General features: G+C 38.6%; 1 protein-coding gene across 3 annotated transcripts; it reads left to right on the top strand.

The window, feature by feature from the left end:
- The first annotated feature begins 888 nt into the window (after positions 1–888).
- Positions 889–16,799, top strand: LOC124287364 (ankyrin repeat and protein kinase domain-containing protein 1-like). Of its 3 annotated transcripts, XM_046723872.1 has the most exons (7): positions 896–984; positions 1,305–1,410; positions 7,452–7,604; positions 9,104–9,152; positions 10,637–10,747; positions 11,114–11,810; positions 12,453–12,581. In XM_046723872.1, the coding sequence occupies exons 2-6, from the start codon at positions 1,396–1,398 to the stop codon at positions 11,806–11,808; spliced, it is 1,023 nt and encodes a 340-aa protein (XP_046579828.1). In that variant the 5' UTR covers positions 896–984; positions 1,305–1,395; the 3' UTR covers positions 11,809–11,810; positions 12,453–12,581. The 3 variants fall into 3 exon arrangements, with proteins under 3 accessions (XP_046579829.1, XP_046579828.1, XP_046579827.1); XM_046723873.1 differs by lacking the exon at positions 1,305–1,410 and having other exon boundaries at positions 889–984; XM_046723871.1 differs by lacking the exons at positions 896–984; positions 1,305–1,410; positions 7,452–7,604; positions 9,104–9,152; positions 10,637–10,747 and having other exon boundaries at positions 11,534–11,810; positions 12,453–16,799.
- The last annotated feature ends 1,118 nt before the right edge of the window (positions 16,800–17,917 follow it).

Here is a 17,917-nt window from a genome sequence, read left to right as displayed (position 1 = left end):
TCTGGCTCTTATCAGATTAGTAACCGTATTTGTGTGGCATTGCGAAACCCAATTTCGGAACTGAGTTAGTCAAAAAATGTGTAATTTCATAATTTTGCCTAAAATAAATCCCTGGGGTTAGCAGAATTACCAGTCGTTTTATCCGATTAATATGGGTTTAGGTTTAGCGTATATATATTATAAACGCCACACACATAACACGTGATTATAAACAGTGGGGGTAGGGTGTGAGTGTCGTGTCTTTTAGCCTTAAGTCTCTATCCCACCCCACGTGCCTAAACATCCCCCTTTACACGTGTAAAATGAACAACCTTCAGGATATTGATTTTACGATCTTATCACATAAGTGTTACATTATACATACGTATTACATGGTGTTATTGATATGTTTATTTGTAACACTAAATAGAATTGTTTTAAACAGACCATATACCGGTATATGGTCTCTATTTTAAATAAAAAATGCACTACATATATAGGATGTTTGATAGACAATTAAGAAAGTACATAAAGTAAATAGCAAGGAAATATACTCAGACTCATCTACGTTTTGAGAAAGGTGTTTTACCCAGTCAGCTACAATTAAGCAGAGACCATATAATATTATATGGTCTCTGAATTAAGTAGGCTATACATAAGGCAGACAACGGTGATAGATGTGAGTGTCTCTGTGATTATTTTATTTTCTACATAATATAGTTTCTATCAAGGACAGAAGATGGGTTCAGCATGATCATAGTAAGATCTTTCGTGAATAAAACAATTTGTTATTTCTTCGAACAATATGTTCCATCTCGTCAACAGTTTGTTCGTTGGGAGAGAAAGTGACACGAGTATGTTCCCATTGAATCGACTTGTCCCGATTGCGCATGCGTACATGTCCAACAAATAGGAAGTAGGCCTACCTGTCACTTATGTTCGCGAAGCAGTGATTAGAGACTGTCGTAATAAATTGCACAAGCCCCACTTAACACCAAGTCAAAGGTAAGTATACGTTTGTCGATGTAAAATTTTCACCCGGATGATGTAGAAAGCATCCGTGTCAATCCAGAAACATGTAATGCTGGCCTCATAGACCAAGCCCACTCATCGTTGCTGTAAACAAACAACCCACGGACCTTGACAAGTTTGGTTATGTGACGGCCAGCACATTAGATAAGGTCCAGATAGTCGCAGTTCTGGGGACAGCTGGAATAAACTAGGTGTTCCAACACTTATCATTCTGGTTGGAACAAGATTTTTATCAGGTGGTCTTGCCAGTAAGTATAAATTGTTTGATTATTCAGAAGTCATTTTATTGGCAGCTGACAAGGACGGTATTTGCTAGCCCACTTATTAAAGGCGATATACAGTTCTTTTGGATAAGTGTCACTGCATTCCACCACTAGGCAAGACATGACAAGTGCCCTGGTAAGTTATGTCTTCAATTTTAAAAATATTTTACCAACCATCTGACAAAGCTTTACTCAGTTGATGTCTTTTAAATATTGTTTTAATTTGTTGACATGTTTATGATCTAATTTGAACAGACTACTACAAGGACACTATGACTAATTTCAGTTTCAGTCATGTGCATGGTAAATCCACAACAGTCTAAACACTTCCCTGTAAATTCACCCCATACTCACCTTTGGTATTGGATGATATGTGCAGAGTGAGTCTATATACCTCGAAAGAATGGACTGTTAAAGTATTTCTGCTTTCTACATTTTACATGCCAATATTTGTTTTCAGTGATCATTGCATTAGATGTAACTGCAGTTACCCTGTCAGTGTATGACTATTTTTAGGGGAGCAAGTTTGTATCACATGAGTCCAGTTGAATCCCTTGGAAATGGGCAACAGAGCAAATGCGATGTGAAGACTGCCAGAAATGTCTGTGTCTGTTAGAAAGTTTGAACAAACAGCATGATTTCAGGTTTTCATCCCAGATTTGCCTGTTTATGATTTTCTTTTTGTTATACCAATGCTATGGATTTCACAAAGTGATAAAGATCTAAAACCTCCCACATCAGCATTGAATGCCACGGTATAGCTGAAATACTGGTCCAGGGATGGAAATAACCCATTGCCCGACGTCCGAGTCCAGTGTTTATTTCTGTCGGGCAAGCAAATTCGTATATCACACTGTACCGGCGTCCAGTTGATTTTCCAATGTTAATTATGTTGTATATTTAAAATATCCAACAAGAAAACGGTCGGTATAGAGGAAAAATTATCAGGGCAAGTGATTTCACATCTGCCACTGTACCGGAGTACATTAGCAATTTTAAAGTTATTTCCACCCCTGTGGTCACAGTTGCTGCATACTCATCCTGATAGGATGTTATAAGAACAGAAAAAAACATACATCTGAGATTAAAACAAAGGGAATGACCAACAGCTGACCATGCTACATCGGAACATGTTCTTATTAACTGGTGTATCCTACTTCAATCAATAACATGTGTTGAGAATATGAATTATTAAAGAACTGCATTTCCTTAAAAAACAGCATTCTGGGTTTCTGATCACTGTCTTAGTCTTGGAGTAAGTAGTAACATTCAAATAGGCTTAGCTATTACTAATCCTCACATTTGTATGTTTTCTAGTCCGTTCAGTTCATTAATGTTCTCTGTTATCAACTAATTAATCCAGTGGTATTGATAATTAATGAGGTCACTCAATCTACATGATCAATAGGTGTTTGTGGACTTGAGTGTGATGCTATTATTAGCACAGGCTTGTTATCACACATAGATACCAGGGCAAGAAGGAGGCGGATGTGTGAGTGTACATTGTCATTATGGTTTAGGTTGTAAAAACACTGTGATCATTACTTGTTATAACTCAATGTTGATTGGATTACTTTGAGATATGTTCACACATCCTCTGATTCACTGAATTGCTTTCCTATACCCAAAGTTTAGATGGATATACATGTACAGTCCGTTTGAGTCAGAAACGGACCGATGAATTGCAAATTTTATCATTGTACAAAATTGCCACATAAATATAAATACATGTAGTACACACGTTTATCATTTACTAATACCCAACAGCTTTCTCATATTTGAAAATTTTCCGGACTTCACCTTAAAAAGTTGTTTAAGAAACTATCATCATTGAAAACGCAAAAGTTGTTATCTGTCACGGCGGGGTGAAACCGCAGAAACAGAACAGCCAGTCATGGGGGGGACATCTCAAAATCTATTCCGGGAGACCTGTCGGTTCCTCGTCAGTCGTAGTCATAGTCACGACTTAAAGTGATGACAAGTGGTGCCACAGTTGCCTGTTGTAAACCATCCCGAGACCAGTAACCTTGTTCAATGACGTTAGCTACCTTGTTGACACAGTTTTGCCAAGTTTCAGTCGTGATTTTGTTAAGGGCTTCCTTAACCAAAACCTCTACGTCACGTAATCTAAAAGTTGTGTTTGGTCTGGTAACATCTCCTTTGACAATACCCCATATCATTTCAATGGGGTTAAGGTCACAGTGATAGGGTGGAAGTCGCAGAAAATCGTGACTCTTACTTTGTAGAAAGGTTCACCTTTGTGGGTTTTTATGATCTCATATAGCTGAGGCTTCGTTGCATTTGAAGGCCGTGCGATCTGAAATTTGTCGAGCCATGATATCATATCACCTTTTCGACTGTTCGATGTCGGGGCTTTATTGTCGGGGTCCTGCACGCTGTGGTATGGGACATTGTCCATTACGATAAAACACTTCTCTGGTAGAGCTGGTACCAACTTGTTTTTAACCCAATCGAGGAAAACCGCACCATTCATCTTGGAATGGTAGTTCTCTGTTATCTGTGGACTTTGCCCTGAATACCAAGTCGCAGCCTGGGAGAAAGCCTTTGCTGGAGCAACCAGCATGGAGAATGATTAGTCTCTCTCCTTTCCCTAGAGGCAGCTTTCTACGTGACCCCTTATCACCCCCATCGGGTACCCACTGACTGCTGGCAGTTAGGGCTTCAACGAGTCCATTTTTTAGGACTTGAGTACTCGAGGGGTGAGACTCGACTCGGACCCGAGTACTCGAAAGTCATACCTTTCAAGCAAACGATAGCGTAAATTGCATGACGTGTTCCGATCACACAAGTGAACACTTACTTCTTTCCGACTTCATATCTTCATGTGACTAACATTTCCTATTGGTCAGAATCAGTATTTGGATGTTTACTTGACAAATGTTTTTTTCTTCGTACTTCTTGTACTGCCTGCAAAACGCAGTGTTATACCGCACAGGCGGCATTTGGTTATTTTGCTCTTTTCACTATCCAGATCAAGATACGCCCATACATTTGATTTTTTACCTTTCTCTACGTCTATCAATCGTCAAGATAGTTGCCTAATCATTTTAAGAAGTGAAATCTAAAACGATGTATAATATTTACTCTCATCTGCAGACTTGTAACAACTAATACAATACAGCCACACCGTGTGAGGAGTAAACGATTTAATCTAGGTGTTAATGAAAACATTATCAGATGGCTTAAAGAATTCAGGGTACATAGAACTCAGTATGTCAGTGTCAATGGCTATCAATCTTCTTTTCTCTCAACCTCTACTGGAGTTCCACATGGCTGTGTTCCTTCATCCGTACTCTTCGTTTTGTATACCAGTGACTGTTACTTGTCAATATATGACTTGTTTACTGTGAAATTTGCAGATGACGCCACTGTTACTGGCCTAATTTCTGATTCTGAACATTATTATCGTCAAGGCATTGACAAAACCGTACTTACAGTTTTTTATCAAACCTTTATTCAAAGTGTGTTGACCTACAATTTTCTATGTTGGTTTGGGGATCTGTCTCATCGCAACAAAAACAAACTTTTCAAAATTGTTAATACTGCTTGCAAAATTCTGGAGTGTCTTTCGAGTATATTCCCTTTATCTATGAGCGCCAGATTGTCAAAAAGGCAGCTAAAATGAGATTTGATAGTTGATATATTTGATCTCAACATTTTGAACTACTTCCTTCTGGACGCTGCTGTCGATTACCTTCCCTCAAAACAAACAGAGCTCGATAGTCTTTCATACCATCAAGTATTCGTGAATGCAACAAATATTTTGAATCACCATCATGTGATTAGAACTAGAATTATTCAGCCTCTTTACCTATGTGGTTAATTGAATTATATCATGTCAGTTTTATTTGTAAATAGCATTCGTTTTGAGCATGTAATTATTTTGAATATTTTTGTGAACTGTGTATATATTCATTTTGAGACAGTTTGGAAGTATAAGAATTTCCTCCGGGATAATAAAGTTACATCTTATCTTGATATTAGACGTTAATGGCCGCTCGTGCTGAGCACATGACAGACAGTCTGTCAACGTCAAATAATTCGAGTTATCTCCCCTTTTCGAGTCCTCGAGTCCTTGAAAATGGACTCGAGTCCAGCTAAACCCGACTCGTACTCGAGTACTCGAGTACCCGTGGAAGCCCTACTGGCAGTGTGCGAGGCATTGACCCAGGTCTCGTCCAAGTACACTGGCTCGAACCCTTCCTCGCGTTTCTTCTTTATAACCCTGAGCAAATTATTTCTCAAGCGAACGATATCAGGGCGTTCACAGAGTACTGACCTATTCTCCCCCGAAATTTTCTTATAATGATACCCGAAAGAGTGTAAGAGTCGCCAGAGTGTGTACTTTGATACTCTGAGGTTGTGTTCTTGCTTCAAATGCTTTTTTATCATTGTCAGCGACATGTATTTGTTTTCAGAATAGAGCTTGTTGATAGACTGCCTTAAAAGGTTCTTTTGAAAGTTGTCCAAATGTTTTAGTTCGTGTTATTTTGACACGACCCCTACCTGCTTCGCATCACCCTCACAATGTTTGTGTTCCAGAACATTTGTCAGTACCCTTGCTGATACTCCTAAAGCTTTTGCTGCCCGCTTACGGAATTTATTAATGGCATAAAATGGTTTGCCCCTTTCGGCTGCAGCACGGAAAAAATCGTACACTTTAATCATCAACTGTTTCACGTCAGCATTCAACTTCATGTTTCATCAGGCATGTGTATCCCGTGCACGACGAGATAGTGGCTGTACCGTTTCTGCGGTTTCACCCCGCCGCGACAGATAACAACTTTTGTGTTTTCAATGATGATAGTTTCTGAAACAACTTTTTTGGTGGAGTCCGGAAACTTTTCAAATATGAGAAAGCTGTTGGGTATTAGTAAATGATAAACATGTGTACTATTTATAGTTATGTGGCAATTTTGTACAATGATAAAATTTGCAATTCATCGGTCCGTTTCTGACTCAAACGGACTGTAATTGCTGTTACATGTATAACCAATTTCTTCACAATAAGTTGTATAAGATGGGTATAATTGCTGTTACATGTATAACCAATTTCTTCACAATAAGTTGTATATGTACTAGATGCAGCATCAGTTGAAACTCACTCATTTAGTACTTATGAAAATGGTCAGGTATTGGAAATATTAATTTCTCACAGAAATCTAGATTATTCCCTTCTTGGAGATATTAACTTCCTTAAGTGGCATTTAGAAGCTGGTATGATGAAGAGGAATACTTTATATGGATAGACAACTTCTTTGTTGCAGTAGATGCGACGTTTCGGTGGAGATCCTAGCACCGTTATCAAACAAATGATACATAACATCTGCACAAGGAGACATGTATACATGGCGGGTATTTGGGTTTATACTAGGGCTGCAACGAATACACTATGTGGCGAATATGATACGTATCATTGGGTAATGAATACAATATTGTAGTTAAGTGATTGATGTACAATATGCAATAACCAGTCATCTCATAACAATCAAATTTGGTATGTAATAGTTATAGTCGATAGTACCATGTGCAATCTTGCCAAACTAACATGACTTGCACTACTGCAATGCTAGTACATGTGCCATTCTTGCATATCTCACTTTGGAAAAGGACATAAGGATTTAAGAAAACATGGTCCCTTAAATTTTTAAAAATTATTTGTTAATATTTGGTTCTGGTGACCACGAATAACGAATTGAATTCATGAAGGGCTACGGTTCGATTCACCGAATATGCGAGTGAATCGTTACAGCCTTAGTTTATACAATGTGGATGATTTTGGAGATTTTACACTGACCGTAACTAAGGATGTATTGTTGAACAAGAGATCTTAAATTCTGGAAGGAAACTATCCCAGATCAATTGTGTTAATGTTCGAGATACAGTAACGGCGTGTAGATTTTCTAACATATGGGGATATTGCTGTATATTTCTCTATTAAGTTCTTTGTTAGTTTCCATCACTGATAGACTTGACAAAACCACCAGTGCATAGTTTCACTGGAATTAAATATCAATTACCTCAGTTACCTTAGAATAAAAGTTCAACACAAAGAAAGTGGTAATTCATGTTCATTTTGTTGTATATTGATGAGAATATTTTAAATCGTGGCCAATGGACATAGCAGATGTTTATATTATTGCTTGTATTGTTCAGGTTATCAATCCAGTCCATCATAACGTCTTCCAATGCAGTCCTAATATAATGGATCCTGACTTCCTGGACTCGGATTCGGATGACGACGCAGGTTTGGCAGTTATGCTCCAACGTTTTGGCATGTCTGCCAGATACCTCCAGTCAAGGCTTGAGGTAAAGGACTTTCTGATTACCATAGATACTATATGGTATGTGTTGTTCTAGTAGGTTACAGCCAGCTGAATTGAGGATCAAGTGGCCACAAATGTGGCTTGGCTGATTGGGTGACCTTGTATTTCAAAGCTATGACTATTTGCTCATGGTATTGACTATTTGCCCAGCCAAGGTCAGATGGAGCTGGAATATTGCAAAATATGGTGTAAAACAACATTGATTCATTCAAAAACCTAAGAAGATTGCAAGTATTTTGTGAATGTTAGGATTAAAGGATTAGGATTAAATCTGTTCTTAATGTCTGTATTTTGGGGGTCATCAGCTTCTGAGTAGGTGAATAATTGTTGCCTGTACGTAATATATATATACTCAATTATATGTTGACATTGAATGTGGCAGAGAGGAATGATCAGTGTTAGACGACATGTGACAGTATTAATGTTGCCTGTACGTAATATATATACTCAATTATATGTTGACATTGAATGTGGCAGAGAGGAATGATCAGTGTTAGACGACATGTGACAGTATTAATGTTGCCTGTACGTAATATATATACTCAATTATATGTTGACATTGAATGTGGCAGAGAGGAATGATCAGTGTTTGACGACATGTGACAGTTTTTCACTTCACAAATCCATGTGGATGCTTGGGTGGCCCAGTTGTCTGAGATGTCACAGGTTACTGTGTCAAGTTTTGACCTTTGGGCGTGTCAGTCACCTGGGTTTGGTTCCTGGTTCACCCTCTAGGTTTGTCAGAAAGATACCCATTGATCATGGGTTGCACCATAGTGATATATGTCTAAGACCATCTTTGGGCTTTCCTCACTCGCATGTTATTATTGCAGAGGTTAAAACATAGTCGGGCCTTTATCTTGAACACGTACGTTTATTGGATTATTGTCCGCAGACTCTTTACAAGACTCTTTACGCCGCAGCGTAGGTAGAATTGAACTTGATACGGTTCAAACTGTATAAATAAAACAAACAATTATTAAAATACAGCTGAACAATTTCCAATGCTAAATCAATATCTTGACTACTCAGATAAATGCAATGTATCTGTAAATATAACGAAAATATGAAACGCGAAAACACGTGTCTCACATGACAACACTGAAATTATTCCAAACTCATATAAATTCATCAAACTTAACACGCTTTGTGACCCTATCAACAATGTTCATCAATATAAATAATAATCATCAACTACAGTACTTACAAATTTTCTTGGCCCCTTGTCCCTCTACAAAAATGAATCACCGCAGTGACACCAGCCATGTGCTTTAGTCGACCTCAGTCGCCCGGATCAAAACTACCGGCCGGGACCACTTAAAATCCGGATCCTTACCGGCAGCAACAAAAACAAAGCCCGGATCAGTTTACCGGTAAAAACCAAATTAATTTTATCCTTAACAGTTATGACTGTAAAACTGTTTATGTGCCTGTGTACTTGTCATGCCATTTTATTTCTATGTTTACTATTATTCCTTTCAGAACTTTGTGGAAGATGACCGAAAAATAGATACTCTGGTTGTATCAGAAGGTAAATCTCTTTAATTGCTGTTCAAATTTGTTGTTTGTGTTTTGTGGCTAGTTTTAGGTGATGATTTGGATTATAAGTTAAACCAACCCTGCCTCTGTGGTATTGGAGGGTATGTCAGTGAAGTGAACTGCATCTGTAACAGTTCTGTCTCCCTTTGTATGTCTATTTAGAATTAGATGAAATTTCAAATTTATATTCAAATTGTAAGTGTTGGTAAGTGGTACCAGATATATACGAGAGGTATATCGTTATTTTATGACATGTGTAACCATGGTAACAGTTAATATTTAATTGTTATGGGAAAACGTTAATTAGGAGTTAAACTTGATGTTAAACCATGTAAACTGGGTTGACCTTATTAACATGCTTGAGTTAAATGTTTTGAGTAGTTTGGCTATTTCAATTATTTCACCAATAATCACCATAAACAAGGTATGGCCTGTCACATCGGTATATTCAAATATTCATTTTTTAATGAAAACATGTGAAGTTTCAGAGCCTAACTGCTCTGTTTAATTTATACCTCTTCATTGAAAGTCTTGGTCTGAGATAAAGAACTGATAAATTTAAAGCTTTCATGACCTTGAAGGTTGTAAGATACCTAGCTCTTTTTTGTTTTTCAATAATTCAGAAACTGTTAATACAAATTTATTAATGTTTTCAAAGTTGATGGCATAAAATATAAATTTCATATGATCAAACTGATAGTTGGTTAGGATCGGTAATGTTAATTAATAGAAATTGATCAAAAGTAGTTTAAAATGTTAAAGTTATGGACTGAATTTCTATATAATGTTACAAGTTTTATACTTGAGCTAGTGAAAATACATACCTGGGTTACCTTATCAGAATGTCTTGGATCTGGATTCTTTCCACAGAGCCATCTTGGCACTATGATCATCATAAGTCTATGTCAAATTGCTGGAGTTACGATCATCTTAACGCTAAGATTGGTTTGTGGAACAGAGACCAAGCAGTCTACGCCCCTGTTTCTTACCTTGCTATTTTCTCAACAGAATGTCCAAACCTCGTCTGTACCAACGATTCAACACGTGCTAGTTATTTTGAGTGAGTGTGTATCATTGTATGGAGGGACCTAACCCTTCTCCTGGAAGACAATTGCCAAGGCTTATGTTAAATGAATTCTCATTATGTATATGTAACCGACTGACCATTAACCATGTTAATTGCAGGTTTTTTATTATTTATCTTTATTCTCAATACTAGCAATCTTCATAATACATGTGATAGATGTGTATCTGTGAAATTAATTAACAATATTCATTAAATTATGTGCAAGCATAATTCAAGTATTAGATCTTAAAACTGTTTGCAATATAATATATGAAAATGAAGGACTCTTTCATATATCCGAAAACAATTTATAAGAGGAAGAGAAAACAACATGATATAAAGTGGTTGTAGGAGAGAGTCTAGGTCGAGAGTAGTCGGTGCTACAGCAGTTGGTGTGGTTGTTGTTGCAGAGACTCGCAGACTGCAAGCAGACATTTACGAAAGTGTCGTGCGAGGCGGCCCAGAAGATTACGCATTTCTGGCAGAAAACAAGTGTTTGTTGGACCAGGTCCTTTTCATAGGTCAGTGTTTATAGTATGGATTCCCCCATAGGAATCAGGTTAGTATTAGTCTCTAGCAACTGCTAGGCCTAAATGGTGTCATCGTGAATGGCATCAGACATGTGCCTACAATATCAATCACAGGATTGTCTGGTGCAGACTTGTTTGATACTGGCCACCATGAAATAGCTGGAATACTGCTGTTTGTTATGAACTGATTCAATTATATCTGTTATGAAATGATTTTATTGAAACTGTTTAAAATTGACTGTTATGGTCTGTTTTGAACTGATGCCATTGAATCTTTTATGAACTGACTTTATTGTATTTGTCACTATCGACTTTATTGCATCAATTTCTAATTGACTCTATTGTATCTGTAATCAGATTGTCGGCCTGGATGTAACTGTGTGCGGACATTTGAGAGCCACCCACTCAGGATTGAGGACACCACCACAGACCGCTTGTCCCGTCCATTAGAGTGGATCAAGACAGGGAAATGTTCCTGTCTGCAGAACAGCGAGCATCCCATGCCGAGGAGGTGTGGCAAGACCCTCGCCCACGTGGCCAGTGTGATGGGCAACCTGAAGATGCTGATGTTCCTGCAGGAACAAGAGTGCGCCTTTAACTACGTGACCCCTGTGCTCCACTACACTCCTCTCTTCCTGGCTGTCATGAAGAACCACATCCACATCGCCCAGTACTTGCTGGCTCAGGGCGTCAACATCAACATCCGGTCCAAGATGGAGCAGCACTCTCCTCTCATAGAAGCCATGCTGGACAAGAAGAAGGAGATCTTTGACATGCTGGTGCAGTCTGATGCCATCGATGTCAATACTACCAACTTCCGTGGCGAGAGTGCCCTCATTGTTGCTACAAGGATGGAAAATGTTGACTATGTGGAAGCACTGATGAAGGCAGGAGCAAGGCCGGATGCCATGGATGTCCGAGGGGACTACCGCTCTCATGCATGCGTGTCGGCTGGGTTTTGTGGACATTGCCAAGCTCCTGCTGAAGCTGAAGGCCAGTGTGGATGTGAAGGATGCACGTGGGGACACAGCTCTACAGTTTGCCGTGTATAGAGGTAGGTAGAATTCTAACTAATCATTAGTTTCATGGTTTCAATTATCCTAATTTGATTTGCATAAAATGCTCCTATGTTATTTTTGAGTAATATTTTTTGTAACATATGGTTGTAAATGCGTACTTCATTTCATTTCATATTAGACTGTTTCCCATGTGGAACATGTGCCGGGTCAGAACCAGAACTGGCTCAGTGATGTGATTGATAGTGTACCCAAATGGCAGGGCTTGTTGCTCATGACGTCAATCACTGGATTGTCTGGTCATGCCACAGTTATTTACAGGCCTAGAGGATGTATCTATAATATTACTGAGTGCAACATTAAACAAACTCAGTCATACTATTGTTTCCATAAACAGTATTCTTGTTTTGTACTTTTTGTTATCAACATCTTGTAGAACCATTTGAGAGGCATTCTAGAAGTTGTAAGCAATAGGAATGACAAGTCTTTATGGATAATCAATTTCATTATTGTGCATGCCTGAAAATGGTATAAGTATCGATACCGAAACGTAGCTATTCCCAATAAAAAAATTGATCATCCATAACGACTTGTCATTCCTAACACCTGGTAGACTTAACACTCAACTCCTGAATTGTGCTCTTGATCTTCATCAAAATGTGAACCATTTTATCTTACAGAGGAGGCTGAGTTAGTGGATCTTCTACTTACTGGTGGCGCCGACCCAAACCACATTCCTGAAGATGGTTTCCCAGCACTGGTAGTTGCAGCTTACAGTGATTCCTGGCAGATCTTGGAATTGCTGTTGAAGCATGGTGCTGACATTGCTGCCACCAACAGGCATGGCTACACAGCCCTTCACATTGCCGCCTGGAACGGTCATGTCAACTCCGTCAACCTGCTGTTGAAACAAAGAGCTCCATGTGATACCAAGACAGCTGACCTGAACACCCCCCTCTCCCTTGCTGCTCATGGCCGCCATTCGGAGATTATCGAAATACTGATACCCCACGGTTGTGATGTCAACAATTCAGACAAGGATCAAGATACTCCACTACACTATGCATCCTACAACTCGGATGTCAATGCCGTTAGAATCCTAGTCCGAAATGGTGCCAATCCTAATGTGAGAAACCGAGTCAACGTGACCCCATTATGGAATGCAACTTACTGTGGTAATAAAGACATTATTAAACTTTTGCTGAGCAAGAATGTAGATATGGAAGTGGAAAGTGTAGGCATTAATCAACACCATCAGTCAGACGATGTTCTCTACATCTACGAACAGGTCAAGACGCCCCTGTGGGTCGCCGCTAATCGTAATTTTCCCGAGGTTGGCATGTTGCTGATTGCAGCAGGGTATGACATGTCCGCAGAGAACTGGATCCTCACAGACGCATTGCAAGGGGTCCCTGAAGAAGCATTCCGAAGCCTCCTTCACTATCATAAAACCACGCCCTCAAGACTTGTCAAAATATGCCGACGATATTTGCGCCAATATTTTGGCAACAATGTCACAACATGTTCAAATCAGCTAGAAATTCCTGTTGTTCTGAAAAACTATCTTCAACTCAAAGACCTTACAGATGAAAATTGATGTGATACTGGCCCTGTTATTCGTGTTCAAAACTGAGATAGTCTTTGCTGTGATAAAACAAACTAGTAGTGCAATTGTGAGGAAATTCTGAATGAAGCCATGCTCTGCTGATGTTGAATGTGTATCAATTTTCCATTTGTGATGTTCCAATAATGTATTCATGCAAACCTGCTCAGTAGTCCGTGTGCTTGTAGGAAGTAGGTGTCGCAGGATCTTCACACTTTCATATATGGCTTAAAGGTAACCTACAAGAGAAGTGATGGGAAAACATCACCACACTTTTTGTTTGGCTCTGTATACTTCCTATCTTTCTGTCTTATCTAATACATTGTCAGTACCGTTTGTGCTGTATTCTCCAGCATTTCTATAAAAAAACACATTTAAAAAAAAAATTCCTACTACCAAAGATGTACTTGATAGCTATACATCTTATGCTGCTACTTAATTATACTTAAAACATGATAATGGAGGTGCTGTTCAAGATTTAGTGTCTCCATAGACAATGGCTTCTTGAGGAAACACTTGTTTTGGAGAATGTATTAGGTATTATGTTATATGATATTTGCTATGTATTAATGCATAATTAAATCAGTGAATTGTGTGTTAGTGGTCAACCTATTCTTTCTCTCAGGCTTTTTCTGCAAGATACACATATTTCAGAGATTCAACTTGTAAATGTTGCCAAGAAAACCTGGTTTGTTGATACTGGTTTACTGTACTGGTTTACAGTACTGTCTTTACATTTGTACTCCCCTGAATCATGTCAGGGATGTCTCAGACATGTCAGTTTGCTGTACAGAGGTGGGTCTTGGTGGATTTACTGAAATACTGTTCAAATTACAATAAACCCCAATTCACTCACCCTAAATACATCTGAGGATGCCTAGTGATTAAGTTGACTTGTCAGCTCTTAGAGCATTTCCCTTGTGTGGTGGAAGTGGGCACTATATAAATACTCTCAGGGGTGGAAATAACTTTAAAATTGCTAATGTACTAGGGTAAAGTAGCACATGTAAAATAACTTGCCCTGATAATTTTTCCACTATACTGGCTGATTTTCTTGTTGATTTTTTAAATAAACAACATAATTAACATTGGAAAGTCAACTGGACACCAGTACAGTGTGACATACAAATTTGCTTGCCCGACAGAAAAAAATATCGGACTGGGGCGTCAGGCAATGGGTTATTTCCACCCCTGACTCTTATTATTAGTATTGGCAGGAACAAACCAGCTTTTGCACTGACTGTAGTTAATCATGTTGCTTATCATTGAATTGCTTCCCAGCAACTGGTTGGCCATGGCGACCTAATGCATCAGCTAGTCAGGTTGGCTGTATGCCCTCGTACCTAGGTGTCATGAATCATTGCTCAAAGCATTGATCACTGGATTGTCTGGTCCAGACTCCATTATTTACGATGGGGATGTTGTACATGCTGTGATTGTTCAATTTGTATTGTCATTCAGGCATCATCTGGGGTTTAGGTGCTGTGTACAGTGGACCCACCTTTCGTCTCCATGTTGGTTTCTGACAGCAGTGGAAACAATTTCAGGACAGTCGTTGTATTAGCATCTAGAGCATGATGATTGTATCACGTTTTCTGCAGTGGTTGTATCATCAGCACAGTGATTGTATTCGGTTCGGTACAACAGCTGTATTGTGACCTCTACAACACAAAGAATGTATTCTGTTCATTATTTTGTTATGTGTTTGTTATAAAACACCAAGATAGGAGATAGATTTCCTAGACGCCTGTGATACCATTAATTTTCTTCAAAATTATACAGACTGGTTATTTGTTGAATGTCTGGGTTCCAATTGTTGAATATTTTTCAGTGTAAATGGCAGAGGTTGTTGATCTGAGGAATTAATCAGTATGTTAATGTGCCTGATATACTTGAAGTGGACAATCATGGTGAATAGAAGAATCAATTTTGATGAAACGTATCCACGGAAAGTTTGATGATTTAATTTCTTCCACATGTAACCTTACAATTGTTCTGATTGGATACTATTTTCTACACACAAGAGATAGTTTTGACCCAGAAGTCCTAGTTTCATTATGTTTGAAAATTATCCAAGAGTTCTTGAGAGAATTCTCACAGTAAAATATGCTTAATGTAAATGCTTCTGATGAATGCCATTACAAAGGAGTTAGCTTGGAAATGGTTCTGGTAACAAAGTTAGTACAAGATGTGTGTGTGCCATCACTGCTTACCATTACTTATTCTTACATTTACCTAATCAAAACATTTGTGTTTGTATTGTTTGGAGAAATGATTTATGATACAGTGTAGAAGCTAACACCATTGTGTCCATCTTCGGTGCATTTAACATACGGGGGTCTCGGAGTAGAAGCTTGGCCTCTGCATAATCCTCATACATGATCACTTTGTGGTTTTGTTGAACCTGAGCTAACTTGAGTTTACATACGGTAGGTAACCTCAACTTCTAAGCAACAGTGTTTGACTGTATTTCCTAACAAAAAACTGACAATTGAAATACTCCATGGAACTTGTGCAGTGTGAGCGGTCATACTTGTAATGGATGGGCGTAGTGCCTTTGAGCTGAAATGTTTGTTTATGAAAGCGTAGAAGATGAATATTGAGACCCTAAGGATGTACATTATGAACATATGTGCAGTGCAGTAATAAATACTCTTTGGGAATTTATGCTTCAGCTTCATTATTGAGATCTAATGATGGCCGAAGTGTTTCTCCAGGAGCCTTCTAATTGGTTCCGGTTAGAGGATTTGAAAATAGGCTTCGGGCTGGAGCATGAACATGGTGTTATATTTGTCTGCTGTACTCTTTGTTTTGTTATGAGCAGTGAGTACAACAAATATATACTAGTATGTTAGCACATTAGCATTGGTCGGAACCTTGTCAAGTAGTTTCTTTCAGCTTCACTCTATTATACAGAAAACATGTACCTTACCTCGATTTGTGCCGTCTCCTGCACTGGCTCCATGTTTCCCTGTGATGCATTGACCATTAGCCTCCAGTATTAAAATACTGTACTGTCAAGACCTTGCATTTATGATCCATTATGGCAAATCCACAAGCACCCATGAAGGATAGTTTTCAGAAAGAAACCATGACTGGGCTTTGTTAAACCCTCCAATACTAATATACACATAAAGGCAGCACAAATCACCCCAGATAAGGCATCATGGCTGCAGTTTGAAATTGTATTTTCTGTTACTAATTGGGTTTAGTAGTTTTGATAATGTTGTTTTCTCCATCTACAAATTATACCTGGTTTAAGACATGAAAGTGAAAAAGTTTTGCTCATCTTGTTTGTGTTTATGTCTGCTGTCACTGCCTGTCTGCCATTTTGGATTTTGTATCATTCGTCTTTTGGTGTCTGCTTGTTTAACAATAAATATATTTTGTGGGTTTATGATCAAATAAACTTTGTTATGTAAAACTGTCTTTTTCATCTGTATGATATGATAACAGGGTCTGCATTGATCCAGGCCCAAGCAATATCCATATCAAGAAGACATTTTTCCAACAAGTATGGCAGACTGACACATGTAGTCCAGTGCATTAACTGGAGTGAATGAGTTTAGTTTTACGCCGCACTCAGCAATATTCCAGCTATATGGTGGAGGTCTGGAAATAATCGAGTCTGAACCAGACAATCCAGTGATCAACAGCATGAGCATCAATCTGCGCAATTGGGAACCGATGACAAGTGTCAACCAAGTCAGCAAGCCTGACCACCCGATCCCATTAGTCGTCTCTTACGACAAGCATAGTCGCCTTTTGTGGCAAGCATGGGTTGCTGAAGACCTATTCTACCCCAGATCTTCACGGGTCGCATTAACTGGATGTTTTTCAGGTGAGGTTTCACACCTGTTAAAGCAGTTTCAGCAATATTTCACACGACATGCGGCACTAACAACATTCACTGGCTTGTACAGAATCAACCTGTAACTAAAGCTTTACACTTCCATAGTGACATATTTAATTCACCATTAGGAATTTGAACTTGATACTTGACCTGTCAAAAGGAAGAACAAAAGATGTGTTTTGGTGGTTATTTTAATAAGACGACCATTATGAAGCACCATTGCAAAATAGGAAACATTATAGTCCTGGTATATGTACCAGCTTTGCATGACTTGTACATGACTATTATAAGCAAGTATCACAATCACACCACTCTGGTCAGCAACATCAACAAAAGGGTTCCAAACACATTATTACAGCTATCTGTAACATGAGCAACTTCTGTCTTTATCTCACATAAACATCGGATTCATGATCAGTTTTTCTTGGCTGCCATCATCGTCTCCCCTTTTAACCACTGATATTACAGATTCACTGGGTTTAACAATCATAAAGAGTCTCATTGCCATTTAAGTCTTAGTTATCATTTGACCTTTGACTTATTTGGACTGTTTTCATTTCAAAATGGACATACGTAATGAGGGACATTTTTAATACCATGTGTATTTGGTCTTGTACTGAAACCACTTCCCACCAGCTAGAACCTGTCCATATGTAATTACATGTGTATACACAGAATTAATCCTCCAA

This window comes from Haliotis rubra, unplaced genomic scaffold (assembly GCF_003918875.1).
Source record: "Haliotis rubra isolate DU_JTF1 unplaced genomic scaffold, ASM391887v1 Scf40, whole genome shotgun sequence".
In the NCBI taxonomy this organism is placed as follows: Eukaryota; Metazoa; Mollusca; class Gastropoda; order Lepetellida; family Haliotidae; genus Haliotis; species Haliotis rubra.
The sequence above is the reverse complement of the archived record's forward strand: the minus strand, read 5'-3'. Positions and strand labels throughout refer to the sequence as shown.